The 26,603-nt window shown below is 39.8% G+C and overlaps 2 protein-coding genes across 6 annotated transcripts in view; one reads left to right on the forward strand and one right to left on the reverse strand.

Moving 5' to 3' along the window:
• Positions 1–24,080, forward strand: itchb (itchy E3 ubiquitin protein ligase b). 4 transcript variants are annotated; one of them, XM_085145842.1, is made up of 25 exons: positions 1–164; positions 3,009–3,100; positions 4,023–4,164; positions 6,262–6,386; positions 8,124–8,258; positions 8,530–8,575; positions 8,691–8,872; positions 9,567–9,813; positions 10,617–10,712; positions 10,917–11,091; positions 12,482–12,551; positions 13,219–13,303; positions 13,516–13,644; positions 14,813–14,885; positions 15,324–15,395; positions 15,573–15,661; positions 15,792–15,951; positions 17,600–17,733; positions 19,459–19,599; positions 19,773–19,893; positions 19,971–20,075; positions 20,177–20,273; positions 20,523–20,595; positions 20,962–23,148; positions 23,189–24,080. In XM_085145842.1, the coding sequence occupies exons 2-24, from the start codon at positions 3,031–3,033 to the stop codon at positions 21,059–21,061; spliced, it is 2,667 nt and encodes an 888-aa protein (XP_085001968.1). In that variant the 5' UTR covers positions 1–164; positions 3,009–3,030; the 3' UTR covers positions 21,062–23,148; positions 23,189–24,080. The 4 variants fall into 4 exon arrangements, with proteins under 4 accessions (XP_085001968.1, XP_085001965.1, XP_085001966.1 ...); XM_085145839.1 differs by having other exon boundaries at positions 20,962–23,142; XM_085145840.1 differs by having other exon boundaries at positions 20,962–23,136.
• znf341 (zinc finger protein 341) overlaps positions 23,826–26,603 on the reverse strand; it is a 10,607-nt gene continuing 7,829 nt past the window's right edge. For both annotated transcript variants that reach the window (XM_085145838.1, XM_085145837.1), the window contains exon 16: positions 23,826–26,549. In XM_085145838.1, the coding sequence (XP_085001964.1) occupies positions 26,002–26,549 (548 nt within the window). In that variant the 3' untranslated portion in view covers positions 23,826–26,001. The remainder of the gene's footprint in view (positions 26,550–26,603) is intronic.

The raw sequence follows: 26,603 nt of genomic DNA on the forward strand, positions 1-26,603 counted from the left end.
TCCACCTTGTTTCGATCACGTGATACGAGCTTACGAAGATGGTGGAAGTTTCTTCTTCCTTGAAGTGAAACCCCCAACAGAAACCCAAACATCCTGGTGAGCGAAGGCTGGGTGGACACTTTAGGTACAGCGCGTTAGTTTTACAGCTCCTCGCTCGGACTCCGGTAAGTAATGGGAGCCAATTACTAGAGTTCTCATCGGTGATATTAGCTTTTTCCACAGCCGTTGGACTTTGGGATTTCCAGCCAGCCATGATGATGACACAAGCTAGCAGGCTAGTAATTAGCCTGGGCTGGGATGGCACCAGGCTGTCAATTCTGGTGGCCAGCTGACATTCAACACGTACTCAGCAACTCTAGTTAAAAAGGCACAGCGGCGAACATAACTAAAAGTGGTCAGCTTCATGGCTTTTGACTTTGGCAACCAGGACATACTGTACTTCTTTCTCCGGCTAACCGAATTAGCGTTAGCTTGTTATCAATTCCTAGTTGGATTAAATTATGTAATCTTACGAACGTTTCTTAGCTTAGCATCCAAGACACGGAATGTGGAGGTACATTGAGTAGTTTCTTCTCAGCTATGTGCTGTCATTTGCGAAGGAAGGTGCGCCACACTCAATCTGATATTTTAGTAGTTCGATTAAATGTTTACGCCATGGAGTCATTTCTCAGTACGCTATTGAGGAATGGAATTTGTATTATTATAAATGGGTTCGTGTCAGTGAAGCAGTGAAAAGAAGTGTTATTAAAGGTATACGGAAGCTTGTTGACTCTTCGGAAAACTGACTGCACCTGTCAAACGTCACTTCTCCCAAGTGCCCTCCATTAGCAAGCTGTCCTGACCGCATAGTTTTCTCTTTTGACATAATTGCTTTGTAAACATAATGCAAGAATGACGTTTACGTTATTTTGTGCCCTCAGTCGCAATTGTTCTCAACAGTCTCCGATTTTTACTTATAATGACGGTTTTTGAGTATTGTTTACTTGAATCGTAATATTAGAAAACCCATTTGTCCCTTTTATCTGACAAAGATTTCGTGTTCGTCATCGCGACGGTATGTTGTTTTGATGTGCTGCATTGTTTTGCCCTCTTAGTCATGATGTAAACAGCGTACCCATGTGAGTTAACAAGGTGTTAGCAACCTTGACAATAGAAGTTCAGCATATAGTAATGAAAAGCTCCTCTTATGCGGTTTTGGTCATACTGTTCAAAATAGTTGGTTCAGCTGCAACACCACAGCACTAACAGGCAATAGTTGAATCAGTCTGAGTTCAGATTAGTTTCAAGAAACCCCAGATGCACTTTGTGAAATAGTGGGAGATGTTGCTTAGCTGAAAACACAAAAATCCAGTTTAGTATCCAGGAAATACACTCATCCATGATACACATTCAGCCTACTTGCAAGGATGCAAAGTCAGCAATTATAATGAATTATTGACTGAGACCAGTAGCCAACGTGAAAGTTTACCCGGGAGCTCCTCACTTTCTCCTGCTCTGCTGTGTGCTTAGACTGTTGGATGAGCTAGAGCTGAGGACCCTGCATTATTCAGTGCCACACTGAAGTAACCACAATCAAGAAAAGATCACATGGCCTGCTTCAGAGCTTTTGGAGTTCATATGCTGTTGACATGCTTATAAGCAAACAGTATAACTGGCCCTGGCAACCTTATCCTCAGAACCAATTATTGCTGTTGTTGGTGTATTTTTGGCGTGAGCTTTATGTAATTGCTCTCATGTATTATATAAATGAAATTGTGATCTTAAAGTGAAGACTGGTGACAAAGATCACAAGTTTTTTTGTTAGACCCATAAGATTTGCTTTTACAGCCACCTTACAGGTTTCACAGCCTGCAGCCCTGGCCTTTGCCTCCTTTTGTGGTCTTTTATTACCTTCCATGATGATGCAGTATTTAGGAGACTTTTACTGTTGCTTGAACTGATATTCTTTTCATTTTGAGTTTACCGTCAGTCTGTTTTCTTGTTGCTGACGTTTAACAGGTCATTATACTGTTTAGTGTTGTTAAGGATGGAATCCTGAATGGAAATACAATTTTTTATTTATTTATTTTTAATGTAGACTTTCTACTATTCAAAATGACTCTCCAGGAGATGACATTATTTAAGTCTTTGTACAAAGGAAAAAATATGTATGCATGTTGCTGATGTCCTAAGTAGGGTGTCCGTTGAGCTAAGCTAACTTGTTTGCACAGAATAAGAATAATGATTTGGCGTATTTCTTGTTTATCTTAGACTTTGAAGATAATCGGGTAAAGGCTGCTTGCTTCAAGCCAAACCCAGTGAAAGCATTTGCACTGTAAAATGACAGGAATATAGGAAGAAATATGCATTAGAGGTAATTTGGAGCCCACAGTTATGATACTTTTGTGTCAGCAATGGAAGATGTAGGAGCTTGATGTGCTTTATGCATCTTGCAAGGTTCTTACAGTGACTGACTGTTATAGCTTTGACTGCTGAACTGCAGCTGATTAAATTGACATTAATTCAGTTTTAGTTGCAACAAATGTAGTCTCAGAGCACTTTACAGACAGGTGTTGGAGCGAGCTTTCCATTAATCAAATAGTTAGTGGTTTGTTTCCCAGCTTTGCCACCAAATGTCTGTGACTGTGTATAAATGAAAGTCATTGTGTACTATTTTAATCTCAGATGTTGTACATTTTAAGAATATTTCAGTAAGAAATATAGTTGCAGTATAACTCCTGTAGTTAATGAAAATTTGCTTAAAGCTCTGATACTTTTCTATTTTACTGTACAGTGTAGATTTGCAGAGATAATTTGTGAAATATAAATCTTTTTAATGTAGTGTTTTATATATTTTTTAACCTATTAATAGTCAGAAATCAGTTCAGCTCACAGTGTAAGCTAAATATATCTGAGCTAAATGATCTCACCAGTATGGTGCACATCTGCAACTTACAGATGAGATCATTTAGTCATATCTGTATGAGTTCTGCATGATTGTCACCAACCTAATGATGTGTTGTCTACAGGCCTTTATCCCAGCCCTATGTCATGGCCAGTGGAGCCACCAAGTCGGGCACTTCCAATGGATACCCTATTAGGGCACAGCTACAAATCGTTGGTGAGTCTTCGGTCTTCATCAAAGAAGACAGAGGTTAAAATAAAAGTCAGGTTCACTTATTTTATTTCTGACCATTCAGATAGCTGCTTAAGTTTTGCAGATGTTCTCATTAGTAAAAATCTGTGCTTCTTGCTTTTACTGCATATTTTTTACTACCAGTTAAAAAAAACAAAATTTGTATGTTTGCTCATTCACAAAGAAAGGAACAGTCTCTAATTGTTATGGTAATAATAGAGTGAGAGAATACCAACCACAAAATCCAGAACAAACTGATTTGCATGTCATAGAGTGAAATAAGAATTTCATCCCCTACAACCACACCACAATTCTGGCTCCCACTAATTACAATCAGTCAGTCAATTAAATTTATTATATTCCTGATCTCAACTCATACTGTGTATGAAGCACACCTCTCCACAGAATCAATTTCTTCCATTCCAACATATCCGTCACCATGGGCAAGACCAAAGAGCTGCCCAAGACGTCAGCTGGGTCGTAGACATGCACATGGGTCCGTGGATCAGTCTTCCATCATGACAATGTCTCAAAACATACTGTCAAGACAGCACAGAAGTAGCTAAAGCAGCAGCACATTAAGGTCACATAGTGTTCTAACCAGTCTCCAGACCTGAATCCTGTAGAAAAATCTGTGAAGGGAACAGAAACCTCAAGCTGCCAAGCGGCAGCCTAGAAACCTAAAGGGTTTAGAGTTTTAGCGGTTGGGACTGTTTCTCTTCATTAAAATGACTGTCCATTTCTTTGTAAGTAAACTTGTAAATTCAGCAGGGGATGAAATAATTGTTCCCCCACTGCCTTCATACTAGTATTTTGTTCCTAAATTAAAGTTGTAAACAATTTATTTGTTTTGTTTTGGACTCCAACATCTGACTGCTCATTTACTCTATGTATTCTCCCTGTTTAGTGCTATCAGCAAAACTGAAAGAAAACAAGAAAAACTGGTTTGGTCCCAGTCCCTATGTGGAAGTGACAGTCGACGGCCAGTCCAAGAAAACAGAGAAATGTACCAACACTCACAGCCCCAAATGGAAGCAGCCGCTCACTGTGTGAGTCAGTCTTGCCAGGATTACTAGACTCGTATATTAATTCATATCATAGATACTCCTATGCCATACTTCTATTTTATTACCCATAAAAGGTATTTAACTCGAGCCAAACCTGTCTAAATAAAACCTGTATTTAATTTGCAAATGTTTGAATTTATGAGAAAGGATACAGAATGAATTCTAATGTTTAAATGTGCCCATAAAACATCTAATAGCCTACTTACTCAGATAGATGATAGATGCCATAGACTGTTTATTGTCATAAATGTTACTACTTATATTTTCAGGAAACCAAACCAACTGTGTATTTATCAAATCCTCAATTCTGTTCATCTGGATGTAGTGTTTTCAGAGGGAGAAACGAAACAACTAGAGAGCAGAGTAGAGTAATTGCATCATTCACAGTTTAAAAAGATCTGTATTCATCTTATGTTGCGACAGACCCTTTTCAGTCCTCTTCTTGCAAACAGGAGGTTTGAACAGTAGGTTAATACAGCTGTGAGATGACCATATTAAGGATATCCCCTGTTTTTGACATCATACAACATCTAAAACCCTAATTTTTAACTCACCAGAACTACTTGTACAAATGCTGACCTCATTATTTGAAACTTTGCCCATGTTTGTATAAATATCCATATGAAAATCAGCAAAAACAAAGGGCACCCTTTAAAAAATTCTCTAAGCATCTCTATGGAGTGAGAAATATTCAACTATGTTGAAGAAAAACAAAAGTTTTGGCACTAATAAAATGATAGTAGTTTATATTTGTAGCTTATAAAATATGCATATCAAAAAGAGAGCATATAGTAAATAATGCTTGTGCTCCTCGGTGAGAAGAGCATCATTCCATTGTTCAAACATTTTTACAGCCCATTTAATGGCTATAATCCCTCGAGACTGCATTAAGTGATTAATAAAAACAGTATTAATTACTACCAAATTAAGTAGTAATTTGGGTTTTGGCTCAAAGAAAGAAGTGTACCATGCAAGATTACTGCTGACTGCACTATGTGGTAAGACAAATCATCATTTCCCCAGCAAACTGTCAGTTTCTCTCATGAGAATATAAAAATAGAATTTCAAACTGTGCAATTGTTTTTCGTGCATGCGCTCTTGGGCTTGGTTTTCATAGAGACTTTCCAGTTTAAAGAGAAGAGAAATTTAAAGACCTGTGTGTTTGGAATTGGCTTCCATTAGCAATTACAGTCCCACACAGTTGGGTGAGTGTCCTGTGCATTTACAGGACTCCTGTTTCCAAGAATGCACTTCACATTTAGTGCACTCACACCACTTCCCTTCCTGCAGTAAAAATATTCACACATTTAGCACCCCCTTAATTTTAGCCTATCCAGTGTCTCCTATGCAAAGTGGCCTTCTTATTATAGAACCCTCCTACAGTTTCTTTTAGACCAACGGGGGAAGCGTTATTATATAACAAGTGTTTACTATGGGGTGTAACCGGACCCAGTCCACATATCCACTGTCTCTTTTCCTGGTGACTGTTAAACAACTGTGGTAGTGACAGTTATGGACACTCACTGTCCCTGAATAGCTTTCGAACTTCATTGTCTGTGGTTCGCTTTCAGGACAACACAAAGATTTTTGCTGCTCATACAGACAAAGTGGCTTTCACTGTTTTGCGTGGTAAAAACAGTTGTCAAATAGATTGCAGTGCTGGGAATTCCTGAGAGTAATTGGTTGTTATTTCCTATATTTGTAATTATTGATGCTTGTAGAACTTATCATTGGGAATTGTACTTAACACAAATGTTAGATTGGAGCTGTAAAAGGTTTTAAGACTCACACAAAATGGTATTCACTTGACATTGGCTAGCTAAGGACTTGTGATTGAGAAGTGGAATAAGAACTGCTTACAGATTTATTCATTTAGACAATGGAAAGTCTATAAAAACACTATCAGCACGTATTAATCTGTCAACCTGGTTGTTGAAATGGTGTACACAACCATGAAGAACTTTCCTATGTTAGCTTTTCAATCGAAAAAAGCATTTGTGTTTGTTTTTTTCTTTCTCTTTTTCGTTTGTTTTTTAAACTTTCAAAGGTAACTGTTTCTAAATATATTGGTTTTCACAGGATCGTAACTCCATTCAGCAAACTAGTGTTTCGTGTGTGGAGCCACCAGACCCTGAAGTCAGATCTGTTGCTAGGGATGGCCACGCTGGATCTTAGTGAAACACTCAAATCTAATGACATGAAAAGTGAGTATATATGACACAAAGGGAAAAAAGGTGCGTTCTGCCTTAAAGGTAGAGTAAGGAGTCTAGTCATTTGGGTGGGGTCAGAGTAGAGCTCCTGTACTTCCACACTACAAGGAGCCAGCTGAGGTGGTTCAGGCATCTGACTAAGATGCCTCCTAGGTGAGCTGTGTGGGGACATGTCCAGTTGAAAGGAAACAGCTGGGAGATTATGCTTCTTGGCTCTCTGAGGAATACCTCAACTTACCCCTAGAAGAGCTGCAGGATGAAGCATGTTAGCTTGGTAAAAACAGTGTCTTGTCACTCTGAGCCTTGCCTCAGAGTTGACATATATATGATTATAAAGATGTATAATTTAGTAAAACTTTTGCGAAGGGATCAAATATAGAGAATAAATTTTGCAAGCATCTGATGACAAAAAAAGGGAAACCCTCAACCCTTTAAAGGATGTTTATCACATACAGACGTTTGCCAGTGATGAAGCAAGATGTACTCAAAGTACCACAGAAAGTGTAAATTGGAGAAAAAGTCCCTGTTTTACAAATTCTTGTGCCTTGACAAAGAAGTTTGATACACAAGTCAGACAGCTGTGATAGGCTCCGGCACATAATAATATGCAGCAGAAAATCAATGAATTGACTGTAAATAAGATCCTGGATACAAGCGGTAGAAATGCACTTTGGCTAACCCAAGTAACACAACAGTTGCACATAGAACAAAGGAGATTGGTAAATATAAGAAATTATATGTGTAGACAATTAGACAGTAATGATTAACTAGTAATTTTCTACTGCAAAAGTAAACTGCTGCAAGTATAAACCACATCACTTCCTGCCCACCAAAGTCTTTGTCAGATAATTTCCTGCTGAGTTGATGCAGGTTTACATGGTTTCACTGCAGCACATGTTGCACAGTAAATAAATAAATCAGGCAACTGTGGAATACAGAAAGAATTTCAGAGCACTTACAAATGTGGTTTATCTGACTTACACCCAGTAAAACAATCAGTAGAGTATTCCATTTATAATCGTTGTCATCTGCTTGTATGCTGGAAGATTTTTGGTCTGTTTATCTTTTTGTTTTTCCCTCATAAAGACCCCATTCAGTTCATGCATGGACCCTGTCCAGCAGAGCAGCGCTAATGACAGGGAGCTCTGGGAGCAAATCAAATGTCAAGAGCTGACTTATGTTTGATATTAGAGCAGGGAAACGCATGCTGATTGCCATAAATGTAATTTAAATATTCAAGATTTCATGTTTGAAATCATTTGTTGTGTTTGTTTTTTGTGTTTTGGTGTTGTTTTCCCCCTCAAAAATGAACCTTTTCATTATTGTACTAGGTACAATATTTAGCCATAACAGAAGCAGGAAAACAGTCTTTTAAGTAATCTTTCTCATTTAATTAAAACATATATTATAATATATAATTAAATCTCCTGGAGGTGAGCAGGGTAAACTGCTTCTGTCACTGTGCTATCAATAAATGGTTATAGCAGTACTTTTATATTTATTTCTTTTTGTTAGTATCCAGTATGTGATCTCAGGAGGCTTACGGGGGCAAAAAGTACGTTTTTTTCCTACTATGAGTGTTGTATAAAATACTACTGTGTATTGTTGGTTAGAATTTTTTAAGGGACATTATACCACTGACTGAGGTAAAGTTTGGTGGCATCATTAATGGCAAGGTTTGTATTTCAGATGCCATAGTAGCACTGACCATCATGTGTTTCTTGTATGTAGTTTCTGAGGTGGTGCAGACCTTACAACTGTGTGCAGACAGGGACGAGTCAGACGTGGTGGGGGACCTGTCTGTCTGCCTTGACGGCATGACTGTTGATCCTGATATGTTCGCAAAAGCAGAAGCCGACCATCACAGTGAGTCACAGAAGAGCACAAAGAGGAACTTACATTAGAAGCATGTGAAGTTTTTCATTTTATGTTGTCATTTTTTTGTTTTATTTTACAAATTTTTTTTTTAAACTGAAAAAGGGGACTGAAGATATTTTGACATGTTTTTTTCAGAAGTTCAACTTTTCATCCATATCAGCAGTACTAATAGCAGAGTTCTTAATTATTTGACTGGTTATGTTACATTCTAACAGAATCTCTCATTTTGACTGATTTCTCTTGCATGTTTTTAATTCAGGTACATCAAATGGGGAGTCGCAGCCAAATGGTGATCATTCCATAAGGTACAGTACATCTTCCTGTCTTTAGTCAAGTTCTACCAGTGTCACATTTCTGGTTTCTTCTTCTTTCTTTTTTTTCCTGCTTTGTTTATCAGTATCCACCCACCCTCCTCCACAGGCACAGTCGAGACAGCTCTCCGGCTGTGGACAGCATAGAGCACAAGTCCTCTCCTAGTGGCCGTAGATCAGTAAACAGCACAGGGTCTCCATCGGTATCTTCAACAGGGCTGAGGCCTGTTCGACCACCTAGGCCATCTAGACCTCCACCTCCAACCCCACGCAGACCCACCTCTTCACCAGGTAAGAGATTTAATGAGTGAAAACTACTCTAATCTGTCGAGACACTGAAACTATGAACTAAAGGAAAACGAAGAAGAGACACTCTTTTTCTATACCCACTCTCTACCATCATTCCAGTGTCAAATATTTAACCAAGAGGTAGATCTGGAATTGAGCCAAAACACAACTTGCTCTGGATATGTTTGTACAACCGGTTTCCTTAAATATGAGCTTTCTTCATGCACAGCAACACAGAGATGCACAATAAGATCATTTCTAGCTAAATCCTCTCACACATGCGCCTTAATGATCTGTTATAATCATATTAATTCCACAGTTTTGTTCTTGCACTCCAAAATGGGGCCGATTCACACAATTCATGATTGGCAGCTCAAAATAATCTTTATTAAACTTAGAGTGTTCTTTGTTTCAACTATGCAGTTCATTCGCTGTCTGAAACGAGCCATTTTAAGTTAAGTTTCTTCTAATTGGCTGGCCCTCACCAGTAAAAAAAGATTTGAACAAAAGTGCTCATAGTTAGATCCATGTCCCTAAGGTGAATATTTTAAGGAAATAGTGACATCACACAGTAGTGACATTCAAGAGCAGAAAAAACTTTCTTAAAATTTGTTTAGAGCAGTGTGAAGCCTGTTGAAGCCTTGTTCATATGCTCTGGCCGTGTTTAAAGTGAGGATCCACCATTTTCTTTCCTCAGCATCTTCCAGCAATGGCTCTGCTGCAGCAGACTGCAGCGACGGCCAGTCAGGTTCTGATACCCCAGTGCGAGCGCCGGCCTCGGGTTCCTCATCAGCCCCAGACTCAAGTCCATCATGGGGCTCTGACAGGAACTCCACAGTGGCCTCCGGTTCTGGAGCTGCAGCAACCAGGCAGCCGACCAGCACCATCACCCCTGCTGTCACTCCCAGAGTCCCCGCAGTCAGCACAGGACCCTTGCCTCCTGGGTTGGTGCTCATTTTCTAATTCTTGCAGAAGAACTGAGAGAGATTTTCTGTACAGTCATAAGTCATGAACGTGAAAGAATGGAAACGATTATTTAATCTCCAAAGCCACACTAAGCAATAATAGTGCCCAAGCCAAACTGCTAATTGCTAAAGCGGCTGACTGCGCTGTAGTATAAATGGACCAAGAAAAGGAAGCTTCATCTAGAGAAAAAATGCTTAACTACTGAGGAAAACATAAAGAAAAGGGGCTGTTGTTTAGCCGTAAATTAATGTTTTCTAAAACAGAACAGAAATACCTGAATAAGGCAAAGTCAGATGAGCATTTATATCCCATTCATCAATCTAATGACACATTAGATGATGGAGTATGTCGAATATTGTAAAGATAAAAAATCTCACAAATAATATGCAGACATGAGTGATAAATGTGAGAGCAGCTTTTAGCATAGCAGAATCTTCTTACTGAAAAGACAAGGTGACATGCTACTTGTTTGTCTGTTGAGAGCAGATATGCCTAAACAGTGAATGACTTTATCTCACATTTTATATATTAAACATGGTTGTGACGATCATGGTCTTTTTTTGGTCTGGCTTCATCCAGCCTGTAATTCTGTAAACATCCCTTTCTGAGCTCTGTGATCCTATGACATCATTGTGACCTTCACTGGCTGTTAGCTGTTTTTCTACTAGGATGACTCATGTAGAAAATGCTAGAAATGATAAATCTGTACATAATCTGCTAGAGTAATGTCTTGCACCATTAAGAAAAGTGTCCTGAACTTTATCATTGTTCCTTTTTCTAGATGGGAGCAGAGAGTGGATCAGAACGGCAGGCTTTATTATGTTGATCACGTGGAGAAGAAAACAACGTGGGAACGGCCTGAACCACTGCCCCATGGGTAAACAAAAAAACCCCTCTTTCACTTAGATTTTTCTCAGAAAGTCATCTCTAGTGTTATTGGACTGTTATAATAGTAGATACTGGTAATATTCTTGTTGTTCACTTCGTCCAGTGATATATTTGTCATGTCCTTTAGCCTGGAAAAAGTGTATGGTTTTTCTGTCATTAAAGCACTTATCTCTTCCCCCCCATACGCCTTCAGCTGGGAGCGTCGTGTTGACCAAATGGGGCGGGTCTACTTTGTTGATCACATGACACGTACCACCACATGGCAACGCCCCACTGTGGAGACAGTGCGCAATTATGAACAATGGCAGCACCAGCGAAGCCAGCTGCAGGGCGCCATGCAGCAGTTCAACCAGAGATTTATATTTGGGGTGAGACATCCTCTTTATCATGTGATGCATTGTGTTGACTTGGATGGTAATAAGCTGGAATATAGTGACTATAGGTGTGTCTCATCTGTGAATTTACAGAGTCTTGTAATACAAATACTAAATGCAAAGAAAAGCATCTGGACTTCTTTAAGTTATTTGAAGACGTTTCACCTCTCATCCGAGAAGCTTCTTCAGTTCTAAGGTCAAATGATGGGGAGTCCCAGATTTAAACCTAGTGGGAGTATCCCCCCAAAGAGGGACAAAAAGACCCCCTGATGATCCTCTAATCGCCTGAGCCAAGGTGTGAAAATGGGTGTGGGTCGCAATCAGCCAGGGTTTCGGGTGAGCTCATTGTGAAACCTGGCCCCACCTTATCATGTGAATTCCATCTGACTTCAAGAATTTGACCTTAGAACTGAAGAAGCTTCTCGGATGAGAGGTGAAACGTCTTCAAGCAACTTAAAGAAGTTCAGACGCTTTTCTTTGCAAGCTCCTTTGACTACGATGACCTGGATTACTGAGAACCTTCACAGACACAAATACTAAATGATTAGGAAATCGGATTTTGATTGAAGATCAATTGAAGGATGCAAGTTGAGAAAAAAAGCTAGATATCTTTCTTTTCTTGAAGCATTTTATACAAAATATATACATAAGTACTGTGCTGGATATAGCTTATAGTTTACTTTATGTTGCCATATTTCTGTGACATTGCTATTAATGGAAAAAGGTGGCTCACTGCTTTTGAGATGTTACTTTGGCCCTGTAGTTACAGGCCTCTTGCTCTAATATAGAATAGAATAGCCCTTTATTGTCATTGTACATGTACAACGAAATTGTGGGTGCTCCACGCCACCTGTGTCAGAATAAAATACAAATAGTAGACAGCAGGAATAAGCGGGGTGTGGGGGGACGGTGTTTGTTAACAATCCAAATGGCCCAGTGGAAGAAGCTGTTTTTGACTCTGGAGGTGTGGGACCAGAATGACCTGAGGCGCCGGCCAGAGGGCAGGTGGGTCCAGGTGAGGTCAGCGGACATGTTGGTGCCCGGAAACTTGAAGGTGGAGACAGATTCTACCTGTTCTCCATTTATATTGAGAGGGGAGTGGACCTGTGACCTCCTGCCTGCCTCCTGAAGTCCATTATGAGTTATTTTTGTTTTAAGGACATTAAACCTCTGGTTATTTTATGAGCAACATGGGGACAAGTTCTATGCCTCCACCCCGTACTCTGACTTTGTTTGGTGGGTTGAAAACACAAAAAGATGCACAGTAGTTGGGATTGCTATGCCACTGCATATGCCAAGCTTGTTAAACGCAAAGCTTGGCATGTCTGTTATGTCATACATACAAGTGAACACGCTTCATTAACAATCATCTTCTGATGTGTAGGCCCAAGACCAGGCCACAGCCACTCAAAATAAGGAGTATGATCCTCTTGGGCCTCTACCACAGGGATGGGGTAAGGTCATAATGACTTTCTCATTTAAATACAAAAGTTTCTGTCACTGTTAACTACAATTGTTGCTAAGAGACATCCACACAGGAAGCCATTTGCTTGTTGTGCACTGCTTTGTTGCTGATAGTGTTTTACCAGCGGACATTCAAGGTTCCAGTTGCTGAGATGAACTCTCACATATGTCAATCAGTGTCCTACACTCTCATTGGAAGTGGCTTAAATCACATATTGTTCTCATATTTTCTGTCACATTTGAATTTTTCATTGTTTTACCATTTGAACATCAGTTTTCAACATTTATTGTGACTGTCTTCTGGAACCTGTTGGATTATATTCGATGTCTACATTGGGGACTTTTTTTTCTAGCAGTAGCCTGGTAGCTGCTGAGCTGCCAGCCTTGATATAAAGTGTTATATCATGATAGCCACAGCAGGATTTATTTTTATTATTTAATATAACCCCTTTAAATTAAGCTATCTTTATATTTGATTAAGGTAGAGATATTTGTAGCATGAAAAAGACACTCGTCCCTAATTTCTCAATAATTATAAAGTTAATGAATTCAAAGGTAGCTATGCTTAATTGTGGCTTTTGCATTAATCTATTATAATGTAAAGTAAAGATGGAGTTAGGGTAGGGCAATATAATGTCTCATTTTGTGTGCTTGCAGAGAAGAGAACAGACTCCAATGGCAGAGTTTATTTTGTGCATCACCCTACACGGTCAACACAGTGGGAGGATCCAAGAACACAGGGGTTAGTGTGTGTGTGTTTGCATATTGAGGCGACTTTTGTTGTGATTTGGCGCTATATAAATAAAATTGAATTGAATTGAATATTCCACTGTTTTTGTTATCAGATAAACATGTAAAACTTGCATATCTGTAATATTTTTTGTTTTGTTTGGGTTTTTTTGATAACCTTTACTGAGAACATTAAACAGGAAAAGGTCCAATGTCGTTTTTCAGTTTGCTGAATGAGAAGCCCCTTCCTGAAGGCTGGGAGATGCGCTTCACTGTAGACGGTATTCCTTATTTTGTCGACCACACCAGGAGAACCACCACCTACATCGACCCCCGCACTGGAAAATCCTCACTGTATGTTATTCCAATGCATTCCTTTCCATTCTCCCAAACTTTTAAGGCTTCAGAAAGATATAGAAGACACAGTCACATTGGCTAACTAAAAGATGTACATTCTTTTCAAAAATAGTTTTATTGCTAATTACTGCCATAATGATACTTTGTAACAGAAGCAACAAACACGTTTATATCTCAAACCATCTTTGTGTTCTTCTAAACATAATCATCATTCTTTTAAAAGACATTCTGAGTATTTTGGAAACAACTACCATGTTTTATCTTAATAGTTTGGTTTGACTGAAGAAGGTACTAAAGAAACACAATAACAAAAAGCTGTGCTGCTATATGAATTTGTTTCTAAAATAACTTATTGGTTTGTCTTTGGGATTTTGTTTTTCCTTTTAGTGGCCCCTTTTTAACTATCATTTGTTAGTGACATGTGATCTGGATTCACTGTCAGTGACATTATGGCTGCACACAGTCTTTTCAACTGCTCTGTGTGCCACAGATAAGTAAGCAAGTGTGTTTGGGTTTCCAGCCAGAGAATACAAAAGACTGGTTTAATGTTATGCAGAAAGTCATTCTGGTGTGCTAATAAGCTGTTACTGAAACAAAGGCAGGTACTTGAAGACCTTTTTTGTTTGTTGTTTTTTGTTTTGCTTTTTTGGGAGGGGGGTCAACATAAATAGTTTGATTTCACAGTTGATCTAGCATCTGGCATATCAAGGTAGCTTTGATATACCTGATAGTTATGTTTCAGCTGATTTTTAGTCATATGTGTCACTGTCCTAAGAATCCCTCTCTAATTTTAGAAGTCGTGACGCATTAGTCTGATATGACTAATGGGTCACGTAGTCCCCTACAGCATTCTCAGTCCTGATAGTTACTGAGTTGAGGCTTGGGTCTGGTTTTTTTCACTCAGGTGGAAAAACCAGTTTGGGTGGAAGGTGATGAGAATGTGGTTATGTAAACTAAGATGAACAGTGGCAAAATTCACATGTTTATAACCTTCTCGTGTACGTTTTTGTAAGTGGATCGCTTTTTTTAAAAAATATTTTGCAAGGACATTTATGTGGGCAATCATGGGAGTGGAAGCGAGTGTGAGATCAAAATATCTGAAAGTAATATTTAAGGTATTAACGAATTAAATGAAACTCTGGTTTTTCCTTCTTTTTTGTCACAGTGAAAATGGACCCCAGATCACCTATGTTCGAGACTTCAAAGCCAAAGTACAGTACTTCAGATTCTGGTGCCAGGTGGGAAAGGAGTTGTTGTCTTTAGAGTAAAAATCTGCAGATTCCTGGTATTTTGTGATTACACCATATCCACTGACACCATGTGGAAACTGGATTATTTCATATCTTTCTAATGGATCTCTCAAATTGCGTGATGAAATAAAGTAGAGATGAATTCAGTTTAGTCAGTCATAAATTTATTCACGGTGACTGATGACCTTAGGTTCATTTCAACTCAATTTGTTGTTGTCTGAACTCCCACAGTCTTCGATGGATAACAAAAAATCCCAAGTCATCATAAACAGAGGAGTGCACTGTTTATGCTTTATTTAGTGTGCATGTGTAATATTTGTGTGCGTACCATGTTAAATAAAAAAAAAAACGTAATCCTTCCTTTAAGGCGAACCAGTGAGTCTTCACTGGAAAATTAACTGTTGCTGGCATTTTTCTTTTCTCCAGCAACTGGCGATGCCTCAACACGTCAAGATCAACGTATCCAGAAAAACCCTGTTTGAGGACTCCTTCCAGCAGGTACAGCAACCACCTTGAGCCACACTGTTCATTGTATTTATTAATGCATAATAATGACAAAAGTGCAGGGTATAAAGTAAGCAGACTGTAAAATTCCTAATTATGATACTGGGGTATTTTGTTTTAGAATAATAGTGATTTCACAGGTGGTATATCAGTCTGTTGTCTTTGTTATAGATAATGAGCTTAAATGCTCAAGATCTGCGAAGGAGGCTGTGGATCATCTTCCCTGGAGAAGAAGGGCTTGACTATGGCGGTGTTTCCAGGTTAGTTATGAGAGGTCTCAGAATTCATAGCATAGAACTATTATTGGGCTGCTGCTGTCATTTTAATTTATGTATTTGCTGGATTTCTCATCCCACACTCACTTCTGCCTTGTCTTCTCCTCACTCACAGGGAGTGGTTCTTCCTGCTGTCCCATGAGGTTTTGAACCCGATGTATTGCCTGTTTGAATATGCTGGTAAAGATAACTACTGTCTTCAGATCAACCCAGCCTCCTACATCAACCCTGACCACCTCAAGTATTTCAAGTTCATAGGACGCTTTATTGCCATGGTTAGTCACTTTCTCATATGCTGGTTTTAAAGCTGTAATGGCAAGTAAGATATTGTAAGAGTCACTGTAGCATTATTTATAACAGTAAGGTGTTTCTCTTTGGCTCTCAGCGAAGGCGGTCGCACTTTTCTCCCCTCCTCTCCCTTATCTTCCCTGCTTAGCTACTCATGTCCTTGTCTTGTCTCGTTTTTTTTTTGTTTTTGTTTTTTTTGTATTACTTTCCCTGGAACACACTCTCACAGTCTGTTTCTAAAACCTAAAGAGAATTATGGATTTGATCAACTGGTCTCTGAATGCTATTGACACCCTTTTCTCAACGAGAAGTCTGGGCTCAGGAGAGCCCGAGTGCCCTGGAGGGACTTTCCCTGCCGGATACACGATGGACGGGTGGCAGACATGGAGGATCGTGTGCCTGGTGGGACTGTCGATCGAGGACGCTGAAGATATCTACCTATTCGGAACCATGATAACAGGGTTCTTGCTGATCGGAGCTGGCTTGGCCTTGGCTTATCGGAGAATTAAGAAAGCGGAACTGGCTGTTCAAACCCCCCAAAGGCTGCCCGCTGGGATTGAAATGATGGGACGAGGTGCGGCTTCTCAGAAAAGGCTCACTGAATGCAGCATGGTTAAGAGCTTGGAGGCGCTAACGGCTGCAGTGAAGGCTCAGAATAACACCTCTGAGCGTATATTGGATTACATCAGGGAAGAATCCACTCGGAACAACACCTCTGGGCGAAAGCTGGATTACATCACGGATCAGTTGGCTGCGGTTGTGAGGTCTCAGAATCTGCTCTGTGAGCAAAAGACTGAAAAGACCACGGAATTGAAGGTAAATAACATCATGGAGAAACTCGCAGCTATCCAACGGGAGATTGAGAGACCAGTGTCGGTGTCGGAGTGTTAAAACAGCTTGAAATTCTCATGAGTTGTTTGTAAAAGAAAAATCACCGTTATAATAATGCGGCTACCCCTTCGGCGCCAGCTGTGGGCTCAAGGCCGGAGCCGAACAAAAACTCCCTGATAACGACTGTGTTGAGTGTGTTCCTTCCCATTCCATGCAAGGCCACCTGGGTTGGCTGGTAGACTGTTTACTTAGCCTGGCAGGGCGAACTATGGACACGCACACACTTACACTGATAAGCATACATTCCACCACATTCATCCCCCTCCCTTTTCAAACGTCTTCGATGCTTGTTTCCTGCGGGGAACACAGCGGGTCTGTGTGCCGCGCTGGAATGGTAGCGCTGTGCAGGGCGGCTGCTGTGTTCGCTTCGGATTACTCCTCACCCCCCACCCAATCCTGTGGCTTGTCATGTCCTTCACAATGTTGTGCTGTGGACATTTATGTGCTTTTTGTGCAGAGGAGTTTTTTTGTTTCCTGTTCTCATGCTGTCCTACCATGGAAGCACAGCATGAGTAGAGGTCTCTTTTTTTCCTCTTGTACTTTCCCATTGTAGTGTACATTTCAGTGTTTTTCTGTAACGCTGCCAATCTCCGACTTGTATCCCCATGTAATGTCTGTGTTGTGTGTGTAAGGTCGGGGGGTGTCCCATTTCACTGCAGGGCAACCTGCATGTGGCGAATAAAGCTTTGATTGATTGATTGATTGATTGTGTGTAATAATGATGAACATGCATTTCCCCCTCAGGCTCTTTTCCATGGCAAGTTCATCGACACTGGTTTCTCACTGCCATTTTACAAGCGCATCCTCAACAAGCCGCTGACCCTTCACGACCTGGAGTCCATTGATCCGGAGTTCTACAACTCCCTCATGTGGATCAAGTGAGTTCACAAAACTGCTGTGTGTGTGTAAAGCGGTTTGAGAGACGATGCATTCTTAATTATTCTCATTCTGAATGAACTTGTTGACATTTCTTATTACAAAGTTACTAATACATTAGACTGTTTATGTCTTTGTATTGGTGTGTATCACCCTGTACATCTCAGGTTTTATTTATGAAGAGAAGAGTAACAGTGTGCTTAATGTGCTGCTCGTGTTTATTTGTGTGGAGAAATGACACATCACTGCACTATGTTACACTAACTCATTAATGAAACAAGAACTGTCCCCCAAACGGCAGGGGCTGTAATAAAACTTTGATGTTTTATGATTTTTATTACAACATGCTGACGTCAGCCTGCTGACAACCCGCTGATACCTGACCTTTGACCTGTGACCTTGAAGCACATACAGTCTAAAATGGTTTATTTTTTTCACCCACATCATTGGGGCAGAATTGGCTGAAATCTTTTGCTTTTATAAGCTGTAAAAACGTGAGATTTTTAAGATGTATTCATGCAGTGTGTGATTTCTTTTGCGAAACATTATGGGTCCATCTTGACGTTGTAGGCTCTCATATTGGGGGGAGTAACCATATGTCCTTTCATATTGCACTGGTCAACTTGGGCACTAAAAATGAAGGTCAACCCAGTTGCTCACATCCCCAGAGACCCTGTTATTGGGAAGTTTGAAGAAAATAAATTGTGGGTAAAATAAAGCTTTTACTGCTTTTCACATTTTGTGGGGCCTTGACTTTGATCCGATAATTTTTTATTTAATTAATTAATTTATTTATTTTTTACCAAAAATTAAATAGACTCAAGCTGTCATGGGTTTTTACCATCACATAATATCTTGAAAACTGTGGATGCTACACTGCTGACAAACAAAACAAATTAAGCCGATTACATATTTCCTGTCTTTGTGGGGACAGCCAATTGAAATGATGCCTCAAAACCCCCTCAAGACGAGTACTGAGCCCAGTCATTTGGGATTGCAAAGTCTAGTCCTATTAAGTAATCTAACCTACAAAGAACTGGAGAAAAAAATCAGTGAAGTCTTATCTAAAAAGCTTGAGAAGAAAAGTGGCTAGACTTCTTGAGTGTTTTTTGAATACGTTTCACATCTCATCCGAGAAGCTTATTCAGTTCTGGAAGTTTTATATTAACTGGCTACAGATGACATAAATATTTTTATGCCATCATTAATTGTCAACAGAACCCCAGCACAATGATCAAAATCTCCATTAACATCCTGCGGTTAGCCAAACATCTCATGTGATTTTTAGTTCTTTTTAGTCACATGAATAACAGACTAGTATCTCAAAACTGAATTTACATTTTTACAAAATAATTGATTCCATGTTCTTCAGTCACTTTTAATTACCTTCTAATGCTAATCACACTATTCAAGCTTAACATTTCCTGGGCAAACCCTGAAGAAAATGTTCTTAAAATTGGGCCGTGAGTAGCTCTAAATCCCCTTAGGCAACATTTTAGCTGGATCAGCGGAGGAAGAAATGTCGTCAGCAGCATTAATAGGTCACTGAAACGTGTTAGTCTTTAAACCTTGGTCAGGTTTTCAAATCATTCTTGGCTGCAGCAAATTTCCTGTGGTGTTAGACTCTCAGAGCTTTAAGTGTAGAATGTGTCATGATAACGGAATAACATGACATGGATGAAAACTTGTTGTAACAGTAATGCTGCAGGGACCTTGTTGCTCTTTAGGGATAACAACATTGAGGAGTGTGGGCTGGAGATGTTCTTCTCTGTTGACAAGGAGATCCTGGGGGAGATCTCCACCCATGAGCTGAAACCAGGAGGAGGTGACATCCAAGTCACAGAAGAGAACAAGGAGGAGTACATCAGGTGGATTTCAGGGTTTTCCATTTAGTTGTTAATTCAGATCATTGTCATTTATTATTATTATTATTATTATTATTATTATTATTATGTCAATTCAATGTAAGGCTCATATGACATGTTTATTAAGATAAGAGTTTTTTTAGGTTTTAAGGTTGGGATTGTGTTTGCCTGTGCAGGCTGGTGGCAGAGTGGCGCCTGTCCAGAGGAGTAGAAGAGCAGACACAGGCTTTCTTTGAAGGCTTCAATGAGGTCCTCCCTCAGCAGTACCTGCAGTACTTTGATGCAAAAGAGTTGGAGGTATGCTTAAAGACAAATACTCAAGAATGGAGTGGGCGGTCTACTTTTTGTCTTAATGAAAATGTATTCCGTCCCAGGTCATGCTGTGTGGTATGCAGGAGATTGACCTGGTAGACTGGCAAAGAAACACCATCTACAGACACTATGCTCGCAGCAGTAAACAGATCGTCTGGTTCTGGCAGGTCAGTGTGAAGCCAAAGAAGTGACTCATTAAACTGAAGTGTATAATAATATGACAATATGGTCTTTAATCTTTCTTGTTTGTTTGTTTTTTCTCCTGCAGCTGGTGAAGGAGATGGACAATGAGAAGAGGATGAGACTGCTGCAGTTCGTCACTGGTACCTGTCGCCTGCCAGTCGGAGGCTTCAATGACCTCATGGGTAAATATTGCAGGGATGACCATTTGAAGTGCCAAATGATTCTACATGCAGCATGACACCAAAGGATAACCTACAAAGTTTTGTTGGGGGTTTATTTCAGTTGTATGTTTGTTCTCATGGTTAAGATTTAAGCCATTTGTAGCCTTTAGTGTGTTAGGTAGGAAACTGTCAAATTATTACAATTTGTTTTGAAAGTTCACCTTTTCTGTAAGGATCAAACTTAACAGTGAGTTGTGTTTCACCTCGTAGGAAGCAACGGTGCTCAAAAGTTCTGCATTGAGAAGGTGGGAAAAGAAAACTGGCTTCCCAGAAGTCACACATGGTGAGTTCATACAGAGGACTAAAGAAACTACTGGGTGCGGATGGATGATAATGGGCATACACCTCACACCCCACCTCATGTAAAAGAACAGAACTGTTTTGAGTTGCAGAAGTGTTATGGACAGTGGTGAAATAACTATGGAGACAGTACAGTTATCCAATTGGGCCTGGATATTATGAAGGCAGATTTACAACCTACTTCAGAGTTGTTTCAACTGTCCTTAAACTTCTTTAGTTTTCATCCAAGCACACAGCTCCACACTGACTTGCAAACATAGGCTCACTTCAGAATCAAGCTAGGTTTGTTGTGGTAGCACCAGAATCAGCTTTTCAAGCTAAAATACATTTTTTAATGTTCATTTTCCAGCTTCAACAGACTGGATTTGCCACCCTACAAGAGCTACGAGCAGCTGAAAGAGAAGCTGATGTTTGCCATTGAGGAAACGGAAGGCTTTGGACAGGAGTAAAGAAAACCAGGAGGAGCAGGAGGCTGGAGGAATGAAAACCCCCCACCAGTGTTCAAATCAGGGAGCCTCTTTAGAATAGGCAGGAGTTTTTGGGAGTTTGTGCTCATGCATGCACTCACATGTGTAGTACTTCTATGGGAGCATATGCTAGACTGTTGCCTGCATGTTGTTGGGTTTTGGGCATGGGCCCTGCACGCTGCAGTCTCAGCAGGCCTCTGCACGCCCGACAGCTTGGAGAAATTTTTGTATCGTTTCAAACCAAAACACAGACGCTGCTCCCGTCTCTCAGAATGTGCACCGCTCTATGCCCAGTGAACTCGTCCTCTGTGACATCTGTTTAACAAGACTACAGGTTTTTTGTTTTGTGCTTTCGACTCATATGATCATGTCAGGTAAGAAGGAGGGGTTAAACTGAAAACATGTTGACCTGACGGAGCACAAGAAGTTCCAGGAGTAAAACTTTTAAAGAGATTGAGAGGGTCTGCTTTTTCTTCTAAAACTGACGTGAGAGTCACCAAAAATCATTTTTAAATTCTGTTGTTTTAGAATCAAACTCACACTTTGATCTGCATCTTAATTATAACAAGACCCTTTTTTTCTCAAAAGTAGTGCTTCAAACTTTTACTAACAGACAATCCTGGTGCTTCAGAGAGATTTGGCCACATGCCTATTTTGCGTTCCTGCTTCTTTAGTATTTGATCTGGGAATCGATTCGATGATTGTGAAAAGTGTTGTAACCTCCATTGTCTTTAGTGGTGGGAGGAGTGGAAGAGAACTTAGAGGCCCTAGTTTTATAGGGCCAGAGTTTGCACGCTGTGATGTGTGATGGGGGATTAGAGTATCCTGGGGGAGTCTTTTAAGTTATTCATCTCAGTATCAGCTTTAAAATATTTTCCAGCTTTCTCCTTTTATTTCATGGGATAGTCTTGATTAAAAATTAAATAAATTAACATCCTGAGGAAATCCTTTTAGTAATTAATGAATCGAGATTTGTTTTAATGCTATTTAAAGTTAAAGGTTTGAAAACAAGACACCAAAATCAAGTCAAACCAAATCAACTTTTAAATGATAATGGATATTTTGAATGCTCACTTAACACCTTGAAAATAAGCAGTTTGTAGCTTTTCATACACGTGTAGCATTCGAATTGGATCGAGCTCTTTGCCTTAGTTGAACTTTTACAAACCCTACAGCGAGAGACCAAATGAAAGAGACAAAGCGTTTTGGAATTAAAAAAGGTTGATTTCTGTCTTCCCTTTTCCACTTAGAGGAACATTTTACCTCTAAATGCTTTTAGCAGAGAAAGTAGTTTGTAATTCTATTGTTTGTGGATTTGGGTAATTCTAAGAAAAACAAAATTTTAAAGCTGTGTGGGGCATTGTACTGCTCCAAGGGAAAAAATAAAAGTCATGAATTCCTAAGAAAAAAAAAGTCTGAGATTAAAGTGGTAAATTTATAAGAGGGGGAGGGGTGAGCCCGGACTTCAAATTCAGACCCGAGACGACACCACCTGCTGGTTCGTGCCTGCAGTGCATCACAGCTGACAATTATGGTCACAAAATGACCTCCTCATTATAAACGTCTGCACTTTGAAGATACTCGCCCATGATTCAGGCCTGTTTAAATGAAAACAACATACAGACTGAGATGACGTGATAGTTGTTATCACAGACCAGCACTCTGTAATGTAACCACTTGTTACCAAAACTTTTTTTCTCTCCTAAAATAACCACTTTAATCTCAGATGGGATCTTGTTTTTTTTGTTTTTGTTTTTTTAAATCCTGCATTATTTTTAATGTCATAATTTTAAGCTTTGTTTTTTTTTCTTTAAAAATAATAAGTCTTCCATAGCTTCATATTCTTAAATTTTTACCTTACCTAGAATACATTACGAAAGTGAAAAAGTGTGTTTGTGTGTGAGAGAGATTCTTGCTTCACCTTCTTGGTTATGTATCATGGAACAGCTGACTTGGGCAGATTGTTGTATTAAAATGTGAATGCACAAAGAAACCTCCTGATGCTTTTACCAAGGTGGTATCCAGAGGTGTGTGTGTGTGTGTGTGTGTGTGTGTGTGTGTGTGTGTGTGTGTGTGTGTGTGTGTGTGTGTGTGTGTGTGTGTGTTGAGGTTGGTGTAGTTTGGCATCAATCAAATGAAATTTAGAGCAGCACGTAGTGTGGGTTCTCATTTTTAGAGCGCTCCTTTGAATGATTCAGGTTACACACTTGAAAGACTGTTGCGGTCACTGATGGGGGCATTGGATTCAGGCGGTGTTAGTCTAATAAAGCACGGCACTTTCTTTCCCAACACCCCCAGCGTGTGCGAGTTCCATCCTGCTTTGTCTGTACCCCTGGACTCACCGTTTCCACGTGCATGGTGAGATCATCTGTCATTAGCCTTCAGGTAGCCTTATTTCCACCCTCAGGCTTCAGGCATGCTTTGTTAGCAGCTTGAGGCCGGCAGAGATGATCCACCGCAGGTTGCTTTATGCTAAAGTGAATACTCTGGACTGCACCAGGGGGGTCACGTGGCCTGTTTTTAAATAGTCAAGTGTGACCTCGGCTAGGCCAACAACTACTGAGACAATGCTAGCATAAAAACTGATGAATGTATCAAGATGGAAAGTTGGTCTAGTTGCCTATTTACAGCTTTGCCTCAGATTGTTTTCCCTGATGCAGGATGACGTTTTGATCTTGTTCTGGGTCGATTGCATATTAAAATCTTGAGAACATAGTTGAATAGATATGTAAATATTAACTGCTCCTTTTTTTTTCTTTTTGGGGTTTTTTTTTGTTTTATTTTTTTGTCTAGAAGCCTCCATATCCAAATAAACCACTGTCACTCCCCTGTACATGAAACAAAGTTGTAAATGGTGTCAATAACAAAGTTTCTTTTTTAAAAGAGAGGTTTTAAAAAGAGGTTTATGTTAACACTATTTTCTTTTCCCTGTTTAATTTCTGATGTATATGAACGATGTGTAATATAGATAATGCCACCTTAATAAATTAACTCAAAAATGTGTGTGTGCGTGCCTTTACTGGGACGCAGTTGGTAAAGAAGACATTTTGTATCATCTTGTTTATCACTTTGATTTTCTTCCAGTTTACAGTAGTCTTGCTTGCCCTGGCAGGTTTAAGGACACAGTTGTGGTTTGGTTCCTTATCCTCTCTGATATGATAAGCATATTCTCCTTACATGTGGTGTTTCACTACCCACGCTATCATATTTACTATGCCAGATGTATCCTGGTTGCTTTTTCCATTAAGCAAGCTTGCATGCTTTCTTGGGACTCTGACCTAAAATGCAACTGCAACTGCAGTTACCCAACAGCAAGAGGGTCAAGGTCTAAGGCAGCCATTCGCAAAGTCAAAGTCAGCGCAAGCTGTCTGTTATAAACTGCTAAATCTACCCAGGCGTATGCAGATTGTAAAGGCCGATATGTGACCCACCTGTTACTGGGAGACAAATAAGATCAATAAACTATGGTCAGAGTAATGGGTGAAATCACAAACTAACCACCTTTATTTACCGATTTTAATTGACCTTTTTATATTAATACATTTCAATAAACATGTAACTACATGTGTTTAATTTCAAGCTGAGTTTCTTCCACACTTTGGGAATCACTGGTCTAAAGCATAATGTAATTTAAAAGAATGTACAAAAGTAGTTAAATAAGTGAAATTTGGTGTTGGAAACATTTTTGGGTGATTCACCATTATGAATGAAAACTAACAGCAAAGGCTGATTTTAAAGGAAAATTTACCATCTACTGAGAGTTGAGCTGAGGTCAAAAGCAATGGTAAAAACTGGTCATTCTGTATAGTTTAGTTTTTTGGGTTTTTTTTTAATCAGTCATAGATTACTGGTGTAAATGCAGCTAGTTTTTAAATTATTTTATTAATTATGGGAATTTGTTAAACCTGTATGAAAAAGTAATCACTCCCTATTGTTAAATCATGAATTAAATTTAATTAACCCCCTTTTTTTTTTTTATCAGAAATTTGAAATAAATTTCATTATCTAGACCAAGAGCTAAGTGAAGCAGGTAAAAGAAAGCCATTTCTAAGGCTTTGGGACTCTAGTGAGCCACGATAAGACCCATTACCCAAACAGAAAACCTGGAATTGTGGTGACCCTTCCCAGCAGTGGCCAGCCTACCAAAATACTCTTGAGTGCATTGACAAGGAGTTCCCCAGAAGTTCCCCTTTCCCCCAGAGCTGCTTTGAAATGCTTCTCAGACTCGCTGAGTGACCCAACCAAAGCCAAAACTGAAACCATTATAACACAAAGCTGTATGTGATGCTAAACAGGGCTTTTACAGACTAATGAATCAAGAGTCAGAACGTCTCTGTAAGACATTTCTCTGTCTGATTGTTACTTATGCAAAAGTATTAGGCTCTGTCTGTCATGGGATATAAAGTGTGGAAAATTAAGTGCCACAAAATAATGTGCCACAGTATATTAGTTAGATCTGAGAGACTGCTCATTATCAAGAATTTTTGGCTATTTTACCAATATTTTATTATTTTATGAAAATGGGGAACGTCAGCAGCTTTGGTGGCAGCTGCACTAAAACATGCACTAACATGCATTTAAATAGACACAATTACACGTACAAACCTTAAAGTAAATTTATTTGTCGTTACATGAAATGACATGAAAACAGAACATTTTGGCAAAGGCTTGAGATTATGTTGTGACGGAGCCGGCATGGTTTGAACTTGCACATAATACAAGAATTTAGAAACTTTCCACTGGGCATCATAGATCCAACAGATCCTTCAAATCTTCCAGTTCCTGTTAATCCAGTGTAATAACTTATATGACGTTTTAATTTAAAACAAATAATGTTATGTAGATGTGTGGTTTAAATAAAAAAAAAAAGGATAACAAAGCTTGTCGACTGGTCCTGGAAACATTCGGACTTGGCATTAGGACTACAAACATGGCTGCTGCAAACAGTTTTGGTCATCGCTTGAAATCTGCTCCAGTCCTCCTCCACCATGATTCACCCCGTCATCCTCCTCCTCTTCTCCCTTTGTCTGCCTTTCGATGGTGCTGATGGACAGCACAACCTGACAGCCCTCATCATTCCTTCTCTCCTCTCCCTCTCCCGCCTCCCCATGTGTTTCCACTTGCTGCCGGATGCCATTTATGCCATCGCGCTCCGCTCCATCATCTCCCCCTGTCTCCGTCCTTTTTGCTTTTCTCGTAAACCCGTTTCTTCTCTGCTCATCCTCTCCGTCCTTCTCCTCAGCCTCCTCTACCTCGTCTCCCTCCGTTTCTCCCGTCCCCATTTCTGCTCCCAGCTCATTTCCTGCGGCAGGACATTTGTGATCTCTGTAATAGCTCTGCCTGGTGAAGCCCTTGTTGCAGGTGGAGCAACGGAAGCGGTAGTTATCAGTGTGGGACTGCTGATGCTCGAGCATGTGAGCCCTGCGGCTGAACGCCTTCTGACAGAACAAACACTTGTAGGGCTTGATACCTGGAAAAAAAGTTCATGTGATGATGCATTAAAATATTTGTATATACATACTGT

Source organism: Neolamprologus multifasciatus, chromosome 20, assembly GCF_963576455.1.
Source record: "Neolamprologus multifasciatus chromosome 20, fNeoMul1.2, whole genome shotgun sequence".
Lineage (NCBI taxonomy): Eukaryota > Metazoa > Chordata > Actinopteri > Cichliformes > Cichlidae > Neolamprologus > Neolamprologus multifasciatus.

Bases quoted from the DNA above. Each gene is read 5' to 3' on its own strand.
- itchb (XM_085145842.1), top strand. From the start codon at position 3,031: ATGGCCAGTGGAGCCACCAAGTCGGGCACTTCCAATGGATACCCTATT. The intron at 13,645-14,812 runs GTATGTTATTCC...TTTTTGTCACAG, and splicing joins CGCACTGGAAAATCCTCACT to TGAAAATGGACCCCAGATCA. The intron at 20,596-20,961 runs GTGAGTTCATAC...TTCATTTTCCAG, and splicing joins CTTCCCAGAAGTCACACATG to CTTCAACAGACTGGATTTGC.